This window comes from Phallusia mammillata, chromosome 1, assembly GCF_965637545.1.
Source record: "Phallusia mammillata chromosome 1, kaPhaMamm4.hap1.1, whole genome shotgun sequence".
Classification (NCBI taxonomy): Eukaryota; Metazoa; Chordata; class Ascidiacea; order Phlebobranchia; family Ascidiidae; genus Phallusia; species Phallusia mammillata.
In genome coordinates this window covers 21594759-21607202 of record NC_137252.1, presented here as the reverse complement: position 1 = coordinate 21607202, position 12444 = coordinate 21594759, and the positions used below count along the sequence as shown (strand labels likewise).

At 36.8% G+C, this 12444-nt stretch overlaps 2 protein-coding genes across 2 annotated transcripts; both read left to right on the top strand.

Moving 5' to 3' along the window:
• The first annotated feature begins 303 nt into the window (after positions 1 to 303).
• Positions 304 to 6471, top strand: LOC145204835 (galactokinase-like). Its single transcript, XM_080077433.1, has 8 exons — positions 304 to 708; positions 967 to 1156; positions 1399 to 1518; positions 1742 to 1880; positions 2139 to 2320; positions 5398 to 5548; positions 5903 to 6065; positions 6155 to 6471. The coding sequence occupies exons 1-8, from the start codon at positions 541 to 543 to the stop codon at positions 6218 to 6220; spliced, it is 1179 nt and encodes a 392-aa protein (XP_079933559.1). The 5' UTR covers positions 304 to 540; the 3' UTR covers positions 6221 to 6471.
• A 3014-nt stretch (positions 6472 to 9485) lies between these two features.
• LOC145209307 (uncharacterized) lies at positions 9486 to 12009 on the top strand. The gene is made up of 8 exons (XM_080079573.1): positions 9486 to 9530; positions 9964 to 10050; positions 10121 to 10259; positions 10590 to 10744; positions 10934 to 11038; positions 11118 to 11337; positions 11558 to 11656; positions 11894 to 12009. Coding segments are annotated over exons 3-8 (624 nt in total). The 5' UTR covers positions 9486 to 9530; positions 9964 to 10050; positions 10121 to 10257; the 3' UTR covers positions 11937 to 12009.
• Positions 12010 to 12444: the final 435 nt, after the last annotated feature.

Sequence of the window (12444 nt, the reverse complement as noted above, 5' to 3'; positions counted from 1 at the left end):
TGTCATAATTTGACCCCCCCTGGAAAAATCCTCTGTCAGACGCGATTTTTGTCTTCAACAATACATAGATTGTCAATAAATGTTATGTTTTTGCAGTGCAACTACAAGCTAATTGCACATAACAAAGAGCTGCATCTCAAGCGAAATGAAATAAAAAGCGTTATAATAAAATAATATGCCTAAACACACAACACAATAAAAAATATTTCGCTTGTGCTTTTGCAAGGACGCAGCAAAGAGAAGTCACTGGTTGCAGCTTGCGGGCAGTGGTGGGATTAAAATTTTTTGTCAGCCGATTCGATGATCTCATGAAATCAGTGGTGGGATTCAAATTTCCATTGGTGAGATTCACATTTTTGTCATGCTAATTGCTAACTAACCGATTGGCTGATCTCATAAAATTTCGTGAGACGGTTCTATAGAACTGGTGCGAACCGACTGAATCCCACCACTGTTTGCAGGCAACACCCAGTGAAATGCACCTATGGTCTAAATTCGAACTGATTTTGCCCACAGACTATATTGCCTCTTGACCTTAATATGGCTGTAGCACAAGTTTTTAGTGTATCTGAACTGACAATTCAGGCAGAAGAAATCTTTGCTAAACACTTTGTAGGATTTCAGCCAACTGCTAAAGCATGTGCACCTGGACGGGTCAATCTCATTGGGGAACACACAGATTACAATCGTGGATATGTATTACCCATGGTAACATTGTAAAAAAAATAGTTTTAGACCTGTTTGTGTTCTGCTTGTACCAAGTTTAGGTCCTAATGATTATATTTCATAAAACAGTTTGTGTCCGCAAACTTAACATTCTATGTGTTGAACCATTATATCTTTTACTATGAGTTAGTTTATTTTGTAGTGTATTTAAATTACTGTTACGGATTTCCAAAAAAGCTATTGGAGCCATGTTTGTAAACTATTTACTACATGTTAAAGTCCTAAATTGAAGTTTTTTAGGCCCTCCCCCTTGTGACTGTGGTTGTTGGATGCAGAACAGATACCCAGGTTATTGAAATAGTCACCACAGCGGAATCAGCTGATGAACCTAAAACAGTGCAATTTCCTGTCCCTACTGAAAACAACCCTCTTACTCCAGGAAAACCAGCATGGGCTAATTATGCCAAAGGAGTTGTTCAAACTTTTAAAGGCATGTATACAGAGATTAAATCGCAATCATAATAATGACACAATTTATAAAACTAACTCCAACTCAACTCAATTTACCTTGGTAGTCAAATTATTCACAATCCACTGAACTAAAAATTGAGCCTTTAAATCATTGAAAATCAGACATTATCTCATAGCTTTGTTATACCATTTTAGATTGTTGCTTTCAGCAGAAATTTATGCTGTGGAATCAATTGGTAAAATATAAAAACGTTTTTGCAGGTGCAGCCATACCAGGTTTTAAGGCAGTAATAGTGAGCAGTGTTCCCCTTGGTGGTGGTCTTTCCAGCTCAGCTTCAATAGAAGTTGCACTACATACATTTTTGGAGTCAATTACTGGCGGTACATTAATTCAGCTGGAAACTTCAGTGATGTTGCTTGTGTGCCTTCAATATTTTCAATAAAAACTCCAAGTTGTAACTAGTTTGCTACTCTCATGTAATGATTTGAAAATGAGCAACTTTTCCAATTTTGTATCTGGCCAAAAAAATTGCTGGTTAGACATAATGTGATACTGATCACTTTTACATGTATTGTGTATGTATTTATATATATTTTATTTCAGAAAAGTCAATTGATCTAAAGGTTAAGGCGCTTTCATGCCAAGAAGCAGAACATAAGTTTCCAGGCATGCCATGCGGAATTATGGATCAGTTTATATCTGTCATGGGAAACAAAGGCTATGCTCTTTTAATTGACTGTCGGTAAGAAATTCTACTGTGTTTCTAAAAACATCTTCCTTGTCTTGATTAATTTGCTTTCTGAAAGTGAATGGTCTTAGATTCTAAAAAAACATGTACAGTATTTTTAATGTTCCTAGTTTGCCTTTAACACTTGTTTTTGCCAAATTCAGACAAGACATGAGGCACTTTTTTAAATCTCTTTGTAAAATATTTTCGTATTTCACAAACCTGCTTTACAAAAATTGTTTATTTCAAAAAATATTTTCGATTAAAATTCAGTTCAATGGAGTCTACACTTGTTCCAGTGAATGATCCTAATGTTACTGTGCTGATTGCAAATTCCAATGTTCGACATGAACTTACTGGAACAGAATACCCCTCTCGCAGAAAACAGTGCTTTGAAGCTGCATCCATTTTAAGTGTTAAAACGTTACGAGAAGCAACCCTAAAAAGTTTAGAAGGTAAGTGCTGTTGATGGTGCTTATTGTGAGACGTTTTAGTAAAACTGGTACTTGTCACAATGGCTGTGTTGTTCTTAACAAACCTATATAATGTACACAAAACTTGCATGTATTTCAACTTTACAATTTTTGAAAGTCAACCATTTTTGTGGGGTATGTATCTACATAAACTTTATGTTAGGATGGAAAATTTATTTATTAAGCTTGGGGGACCCATGTTGTTTTTGTAAATATAGTTTTATTCTGCACAGATGAAAAAAATATAGTTCTGATTAATCACAAATATATTTGCTGTACTGGATACCTACTTAGGTACAATATTCACAGTTTTGAATAATCTGGGCACAAAAATCAGAGGCAATATTTGTGTATAAAACAAGACTACGTTTTGTTCGTAATTTAGTACGTATTATTTTCTGTCTAACACTGTTTTGTCCCATGTGTTTGATCAGAAACCAAACTTTTTTTAAATTTATGCACATGTTAGTTAGATATCCATACTTGATACCAAAGTTTTACCCCATCAGTTCATCCACAGGTCCCTAAAACACACAAAAATAAAAATGGCTATATATATATACTTATTAAAGAACATAATCCAAGAGACCCAAATTCTGAACAGTTTTTGCTATGTTGCTCATTTTTTGAATATAATTGCTGCAAATGTGTGTGAGTTTGCTTAACTTTTTTCGTCAAAGACTTGCCATCGTATAAGACCAGTGAAAGTATTTGTTGATAGCTTTATACTTCACTGGTAAGATTTTTGCTTCACACATCAGAGCAATTGCATCTCGACAATGTTCTCACTGTTTCAAATGAACTATGTTGTTAGTTGTGCTCAGTACACTGACCAAACTTAGCCTATTTTCTCACTATTTAACCCATTTTTCTCAGATAGAACATAAAATAGAAAAACCTTGAAATATGTATGAATGAAATGAATTTGAACAGCTTGTACTCCATATATCATACATATTTATACCCAGTACCGATCACTGTGTTTGACAATGCAATATCGAACTTTCTCATAGTTGTCCCATTCGTTTCTGCTTGCTTAAACAACCAAGGTTATAAAAGACAGTAGATGATAAAATAAGTGTAGGAAATATATTAATGTTTTAATATAGGTTATAGTTAGGGATGTTCAAAGTGGAATATCGAATCCTTTGGATTCGAATCCATCTTTGCCGTTTAGTTCAGGTAATTGGAATCGATATAAAAGTGTGCTCTCGCCGTTGGTAAAAATGTAAACACATGCGTTACGTTTTTACGTCGACGCCCGGATCCAAACCAGTAAGCGCTATTACAACGCCCAACTCCAGGTCACGAGGCACTATTACAACGCTATAACGACGGTGGTGCATTTGAGGCATATTGAACAATTGGCGCACTTGTTTTTGCGCATCTGATGACGTGACTACGCTTATGTCATTTTGACCTGCACATTTTGGCACCTGCACATTTCGACCTTCACATTTTGGCGCACATTGTGCAAATTCTTACCGTAAGCCCTGTTGATTTCTTGACCTCAGATAAACATAAAAATGTAGTGGGTAAACGCTGCAAATTTCACGTTTTGTGTTGTAAAAGGTAGTTTAATTGGGATTTGAAAATTAATCACCCAATGTCCCAACTTTGTTTGCTAGGGTGCCTGTTTTTGCAGTTGTTATGGGTTCCCTTCTATGAAGGGGACACATATCGTTTTTGTCCGTATTTTTTTTGTCTAACGCTGGTTTGTGATACGCGTTTGGTTAATTTGGTTAAGAAAGAGTGCTTTAAATTTATTGAAATTCGCACAGATGTTAGTTATTAACCCGAATTTGATCCTCCTGAAGTTTGACCCCGAATGACCCAGCAGTTCACCCACAGGCCCCCTAAACGTATTTTTTTAAATGGCTATACTGACTAAAGTACAGCATCTCGGAGTTATATGCTTTGTTGGTTGGTGCAATGTAAGGTTTTTTAAAGAATTTTGTATCTTTTTTTCGGATTCACCCCTTAAACCCAAAATATTCTTTTCTGTCTACTGCTGGTTTGTTGTACGCGTTTGGTCAAGAAAGAGTAAACAACAACAACAATCCAATGTACACGGTAACCGTGTCAATCATGCATAAATTGAGCAATACGGTATTGTTAAACATTACGGACTGCGTGCTACTGAAAACGGCGTCTAAAAAACCAGTTGTTTTGTATACCTTTGTAGCAAATGGCTTGTTAATTTATAGTGTCTGTAATACAGTGGTTAAGGCTTTCTAGGAAAATTTGTGTTAAAAAACTGACCGAAAATATTAAGTTCAAAAAAAGAGATTAATAGAAAGTACTTTTCCCGTTCTATATTGCTGTTTTTTCTAATGATATGACAATAATGATACAAAAAGAATACGGAAAAAACTTTTAAAGTTGGCTTAATGCTTTCCAAAAAAAATCCTCGGGAATCTAACCATAACTGCAACATTTGTTTACCGCAAATATGCACAAACACGCATTCGTTTTTGTTGTAAAAACAATCATATGTGTAGATCAAATTATGTGTAGGCCTATAGTAAATTGGTAATCAGAAAGCCACCTTTCTAGTTTTAAGTTAACAAACATTATATATTTGTACACTAGGGAGTCTTTGTCAGTCCTCTACCATCAGATAAATCAAATTACCTCAGCATACTTATAACATAGTTACTCTTACTGAAGGCAATAAAAATCACTAAATAAAATTGTTACTGTTAATTTTTAATGTTATGCTAATTCTTCTGTCTTAGTGGATTTTGGGGCATTTAGTTTCAATGCAGTTGTGCAAGAATTTATCCCAGTGGTTTTCTTTATTTTGGTTGGTTCCTTTTTTGCATTATAAATGAAAAATATGTTTTATAATGTATTAAACTGGTCTACTTTCGTTGTTGTCAAGATTAATGATTGCACAGTCAAAAATAATATAAGAACTGGATTCAATATTCTAGATTTGAAACCATTATTCTAGAATAACCAGTTATTCTACTTTGAACATCCCTAGTTATAGTGTATACACAAGAGCAATATGTGCTAAGCCACCCCTCTAGTTACATAGGATGTTGTATTTACAGGACTTACCAGTCAGATGGACCAAGTAGTTTATAAACGGGCAAGGCATGTCATATCTGAAATTGACAGAACAACAAAAGGAGCTGAGGCATTGAAGATGGGAGATTACAATACATTTGGAAAGCTCATGGTCTTAAGCCACAATTCACTTCGGTATTTCAATTTTATAGATTATATTTCCTTAATTGCTTCCTTTATTACTTTTTTTCTGAGCCATAAGGGAAATTAATATTTTTCTTATTTGAATTTAAGGTTATGTCAATAACTTTAAAAAATCTAAGCAGAATAAAATTTGTTTTGTGGTAGCATAAGATTAAAACTTGCAGCTTGGATTAAAGACTATATAAACCATTAGCAAATTATTAAACATTTGGTGCTCAGTCAATTGTTTGAAAAAAAAAATTACACAAACAGTCAGCAATCTTACACAAACAGTGTGTGTTAGGACCTAAGTGGTTTCTTTGTCTTAAAAAAGTTATTTTGATTTTTCCTACTCTTATGTTTTAGTGATGACTATGAGGTAAGCTGCAAAGAACTGGATGAATTGGTGGAACTAGCTTTGCAGTGCGATGGTGTGTATGGAAGCAGAATGACGGGTGGGGGTTTTGGTGGTTGCACTGTAACATTGCTACAAGCTGACCAAATACAAAACGTTGTGTCCCATATACAGGTGCGAAAAATAAAAGTTTTATGTTTTGTTGCTTTGTTATACAACTCTTGAATTAAAACAAAACTTGCTAAACGCACGTTTTTGTTTAGGCAAAGTACCAAGGAAAAGCAACGTTTTATGTTGCCTCGCCATCAGATGGAGCCAGAGAGTTGTAATCCCATTTTGAGCAAAAGTTCGCATTGCAATTAGATTTAAATCGACATTTTTTTTATAATTACACGGCCACGCAACGAAATATTAAGCATATTGTGTTTCCTTCAAAAGCGTTTTTACTAAAAATTACTATATTCAAGCCGTTATTTTAATGATGTTATGTGCAATTGCCTTTTATCTTCAATTAGCCGCAGTATGATTGCAAAATTCGGTGCTAGGCGACTTTACCTCAATAAACAATTCGAAATAGTAATCGATGTATTTAATGCTGACATCAACTGTGTCGTTGAAGCAGGGCTACAGTGAGCATAAAAAATGAAATAATTTTTTAGGAAACACGTCGCCACTCGGTTGGCACATTTCATCACAATGGCTGTAACACAGACAAGGGGTCGATTTCACAAATCATTTTTTTAAATCGTACTTTTTAGGTGCAAGCAATTAGAATAAAGCGAAGCAAGTATTCGGAAATTTGAGCAGCATTCGAATCAAACTAATGAAACTTACGAAAAATTACGTTTTAAGATCCAGCAATTTGAAATAATACCTTAAATCAATAGTTCTCAAACTGTGCGTCGCGACGCCCTGGTGCGTCGTTTCAATTTTCCAAAGGCGTCGCAAAATAATTCCGTTTCGTGGCTTTTTGTTGTTGTATCAATAAACACAACTTAAATAATAAGTTTCCTCATCGCAAGTCCAGAAAACTTTTCCAGGGGCGTCGCAACAAAAAAAGTTCTAGAACCACTGCCTTAAATGATCGAAAATCAACTGTGCATTAAGGTCAAAAACCCACGAACATTCCAACGAAACCTAACATTAGTGTTGGTAAATTTATAATTTATTGATAAAATGCGAACAAGTGAGAACGACTTGATACAGCCTATAAATAAATACAGAGCAGTTTCGTTTTACTTGCAACTAACATTATCATCCCTATGTTTTGGCTAGCCAAGATGTTTACATTTCGAACATGACACACTTGCCCTCACAAACATTAAATGTCTGGGAACAACTTGATACTTCCTACTGGCACTGCAATTGCGTTGCGTCACAGTTAAAACTCTCCCCTGTAACGTTTCGCAACAACAAGATCTTATTGTTTATTTATGAGTTAGTACAACTATAACATTATTTCAAAGGCGTGTAAATACGAAATATAAATTGCGGGAGGTTTCTGGCTGAGGGTTTACGGACCAGATTTGGAAATTCCAGGGCCATATGGTAGGCCAGGGGTCGGCAACCTTTTAGGCGACGCGTGCCAATTTACTTGTTATTTCGATGTGTTAATGACTCCGCGTGCCAACGTTTTTCTAAATAATAGTGGTTCGTGCTAGCAGGTATCAATAAATAGAGAAAGCAGAGTGTTTTGTGCGTGTAAGGCCAATTTTAAGACAATGGCATGATAAAAACTGCAAACAGGCAGTGTACCAGGTTAAACCGTTACTTCAATATAAGCACGCAAATCGGTTGGCGTGCCATGAAAAACAACTTCGCGTGCCAACCTTAGCACGCGTGCCAGGGGTTGCCGACCCCTGTGGTAGGCTATGGATTTTTGTGTTGACCTACATCCGGTGGATCTTTGTTTAGATCAGTGGTTCTTAACCTTTTTACAACGGCCGAACCCCTGCGATATTCTTCAGCCTTTGGTCGAACCCCAAAGTTACATCCTAGGTTTTTATCCCATTTTGTTTTGTAGGTCATTATTAGTTTTTGTTCAAACGTAGTGGTAACAGTTACTGTTTGTCATTTTGTTAAATTCTGACATCCTAATACAAGCAATTTGTTTCATGATTGCGTTAATTCCAGCAACTTTTAGTTTTTACCAAAATGAAGCATTGTGTTTTTAGCATCTGTACACAAACATGAAAAATATAAAGTAACAAGTTTTTGCTGCCAACAAAATTTCGTTGTTGTTTTGCTTATACGAACAACGCGAACAAAGCTCTTTCTTACGTGCAAAAAAGAAAATAAAACCTTAGTGCAGGGGTGCACAATCATTTTGCTAGGACGGTCGCATCGCAGATTCTTATTTCACCAACGGCCGCCATTTACCTGCTTATTTTTGTTTTAAAATACTTGGTTTATATCATGTAACCATCTAATAGCGCCCAAAAAGCCCAAATTAATTTCTAGCTCGGTGCACAGATTGAGCTGCACAGCGAGGACATCAGTCTTACGTCTATGATGTCATCATCTATATTGTGATGCTTGTGGTACCTGTTTTGTTCGCATTGTTGGCACACAATAGGTGTACAAAAAGTCTGACACATATTGTTATTAGGCTAGTAATACTCTTTTTAGTACCACAAAAACTGGTTAGAGCAGTTTAAAAAAAAACCTGCCTAAGTTTAGCCTTCCAGTGTTTTGATATTGAGCAACTACAAATTGCCGTTTTAAGCGACTATAGACACTAAAGTTTGACAAAAACAAGTATTTGTATTGTACTTCAAAAAGACCTTCGTCGAACCCCTGATTTGGCGTTGCCGAACTCCTGGGGTTCGATCGAACCCCGGTTAAGAACCACTGGTTTAGATATGTGTGCGAAATTGATTACTTCAAAAAACTATAAATTTTGTACACAATTTGTCAATTACTGGCAATCAAATGTAACATTTGCCGTTTTCTGTTGACCAGTCTCAATATGAGAGTCACGTGACTTTTTGCTAAAAAATAAACGCGTAGCATAAAAATAATGGCGTAGATCTTAATACGTGTATCAAGTTAATTACAACACCATCAAGTTGTGTGAAACGTATTATTGAGCACAAAATCTGTCACGATGCAACACTCGTGACAAAAATTATTCGAGGCGTGTTGTGTTGGCAAATTTTACTGTCGGCTCCCAAATTGTTTTTGTTTATGCGTTATATTACACGCACACCTTTTCTTATAGTTACAGCTACGTCGCATCAGAAAAACTACATTATACTAAAAATTCGCACTAATTTATCGTTTTGATGCTTTATTAAATCCGGTGCTTTAACGCCGAAAATAATGACTCGTTATAATTGCCCTACAATTGCGCGCACGAGTGGCGAGGCTCCATGACGGATGCGAAGGCGTATAATTACCACTTATGTGCTTGATAATATGCGAGTCGCCTACTTTTTGTGTTCCATATACTTCAACGCCTGACATTTACCGTAAGCCTTTTACAATAATGTACACAAGGGTGTTGGGGAAAACTTGTTGTTGCTTTTGTTATCCAGCTGTGGCATACTGCTCATTTAAGTCTTATTTTAAAAGTCTCTTACTGATGAATTGCACCACTCAAGATTCACAAGATTCCGTCGAGTGACCTATGCTTGAATGGTAAGTGTTACTTTTGCTTATGACGCTTCCATATTCAATGACCCAAAGTAAGTTTACCTGAAAAAACACCAGAGCAAATTATAGTTGAAAATATACTGTGACAAAGTAAAAGGTCTGTTACGCATGGGTTTTCCAAAACAGAATCTAGGCAGTCAGCAGGCACCATACAAACATGTTGACATTGAAAGTATTGTCACTGCTGACGCTTGCATCGCTTTTTTTCGCCACGATGTGCATAGCAGGTAATAAACACAAAATATGACTGTGATGTATTGCTGATTGGTACGATCCAGCCGGTCGACATCTGCAAGTAGTGATTAAACTTTAGCGGAACTGTAGCCTCTTGACTCTGGCAAACATTGAACAAGCAGTCACTAGCAATTATACACAACACAGAGAGGCTGCTTCAATTAGCGAGTTTCTTGTTGTACAGGGCCACCAGCACTTAACAGTGATCCCAAGGCAAGAGCAGTTTCAAGTACAAATTCGTGCGGAGGAGTAATAGACGATCGCGTGCGGGGTAAGCTTCTGTAAATGTTTACTGCTTTGACAATGTCCACAAGTTCATGTAAGACCTATTTGTATCGAAGGCATCATTGAATCTCCAAACTATCCGTTGAGGTACCCGGCAAACCTACATTGCAGTTGGATTATAAAGGCACAGCACTCTACTGATGAGATTCAACTGACGTTCGTGGACGTACAACTCGAAGAATCTAACAGTTGCATGTAATTGCTTAGTTTGTTTAAAGCTGATGTACATGACAATTAAAATTATTTTCAAATAGTACGCGTAAACAACCAAAATTAGTAGTAGGTTTAACAAAATAGCCTGTTACGCCTAAAGCTAGTTACTATTCGATTTAATATTTTGCCCAAGGTACTGTTGAACAACTCACTTTAGGGTAAAAAAATATGTACCGATCCAAACTTTAGTTGTGGAATAGCTGTTTATGTCAAACGGAGGCTGTGTTTGTCACCTGCTTTGATCGTGACAAACATGCTTTGACCGTGACAAACAAATTCAAGGCCACAGAAACTTTTCTTTTTATTAAACAGGTTTGATTACATCGAGATTGTCTTATCTAGAAACAAGACAAAATACCGCATTTGTCAAGATAGTGATACAATTTGGAAGTTTAAAGGATTTGCAAAAGTTCAATTTCGAAGTGACAGCACCAGCGAAGACGCCGGATTTCGATTGGCTTATCGTAGTAAGTTTTCATGTATGTTATTAGGCTATTCCATATTTTGACTAGATATGTCGACAGGCAGTTTAACTGCTTGTTGGCATCGTTAGCGGTTTGAAGAAGCCACAGGTATCGGTTGACAGCAAGAGAGATTAGCTGTGGATTAATTCGATGTGACGTAGTTAATCCCCACACAACCATCCTTTGTTTTAGTCACGCGAAAAAGTGAACTCATTCAGTCCAATCCATCATTGACAACAAGGTACCTCACGGCGAAACCAGCAACAGTACAATCGACGGCGAAGACTCAAAATACAGGTACAGTTGTGCAGTCGTTTATGACAAAGTATATGCATATCGAAACATTGTTGATGAGTTGAACTTGCAAAATTTGAAGTCAAGCGTTTTGATGGGAAGCAGCGGCACTGGACTAAACCTGATGAAAAACTAAATCATCAGGAATTTACTGCAATTCAAAACGCAACACGGACTACCAGCATTCCAAAAACAATAACTGGTTTTGATAATTCGGATGAGAATCAACCATTTTCGGCAAGCAAACAGGCGACCAATCTACCTAGCGAAAACCCACCGGAGATCAGTGAATCAGAGAAAATGTTAGTTACATTGTAAAGATTTTACTGATTTTTGTGCTGTTTTTGGTAAATTTTATTTTATACCACTTCATTGAAAATGATTTTTGGAATCCCACAGACGTATTGAAAACAGTTTAAAAGTAACCCACATACTATTTGTAACACGACATCGTTAATTCCTTTCCAGGTCCATAGAATTGTATAGTCAAGGGCTACGATAAAATTAACTGAACATTTACAGATCAAGGCTTAGCATTTGGCAGTCGGCGATCATTGCATTTACCGGCACATGTTGTGGAATTCTGATTGTTTTCTCGGTAAACATCTGGTGCAACGAAAGGCAAGTAAACTGCATGTATACAAAGCAAATATGCATAACTTGTGAAAGATTATAGTGTCTGTAGCATTTTGTCGCGATATGCATCAACAATGCCAATAAAATATACCTCTGTCTTGCTCTTTCACGTATCGTGTACGACGCTAATGTATCTGAGTGTAAAGTTTCAATCCAGCAGTAGTTAAAGTCCATGTTTAGTTTTTAATTGATAATGTTTTAATTTTTGTGCACATTGTTTAGGAAAGAAAAACTTGATCAATCGATTCCACTCGACGGCGTTTAGAATGGAAGCCTCTCAGACACGGACCGCAGCCCAAAACCTCATGCTGAATGGATTAAAAGACCCAAAACAGTTTTCAGCGATGACGCCTATAACTGCGACAGTCACCTATGTGTGCATTGCTTTAGGTGTCGTTTTAATCGGATTGTTGGTCCTATGGGCGGTAAGTGCATGCTGCGAACATAAAAAGCCCAAGAGGAGGCGGATACTCAGGTCTCCTATGTCAAATATAAATGGTCATTGCGACCACCACTTATACGGAAGCACTGCTTGCCTATCCACGGCTACCACAACCTCGTTTGGTAATGAATCGGAATGCCAACTTGTGGGGAACAGACCTATCGGGCGAAACATAAAGCTGGGTGCTCACCCCATGTCAAATGGTTTCACAACGTTAAGCAAAGATGAGCCACATTGTCACAGCGATTTTAGTCTTGTATATTGTTCATCGCACTGCACAAGGTGCGACAAAAAGCTACGCTCACTGAAAACGGTTGAATCGAAACGACTC

Bases quoted from the DNA above. Each gene is read 5' to 3' on its own strand.
- LOC145204835 (XM_080077433.1), top strand. From the start codon at position 541: ATGGCTGTAGCACAAGTTTTTAGTGTATCTGAACTGACAATTCAGGCA. The intron at 1,881-2,138 runs GTAAGAAATTCT...ATTAAAATTCAG, and splicing joins GCTCTTTTAATTGACTGTCG to TTCAATGGAGTCTACACTTG. The intron at 2,321-5,397 runs GTAAGTGCTGTT...TTGTATTTACAG, and splicing joins AACCCTAAAAAGTTTAGAAG to GACTTACCAGTCAGATGGAC.
- LOC145209307 (XM_080079573.1), top strand. The intron at 10,745-10,933 runs GTAAGTTTTCAT...CCTTTGTTTTAG, and splicing joins ATTTCGATTGGCTTATCGTA to TCACGCGAAAAAGTGAACTC. The intron at 11,039-11,117 runs GTACAGTTGTGC...CAAAATTTGAAG, and splicing joins GGCGAAGACTCAAAATACAG to TCAAGCGTTTTGATGGGAAG.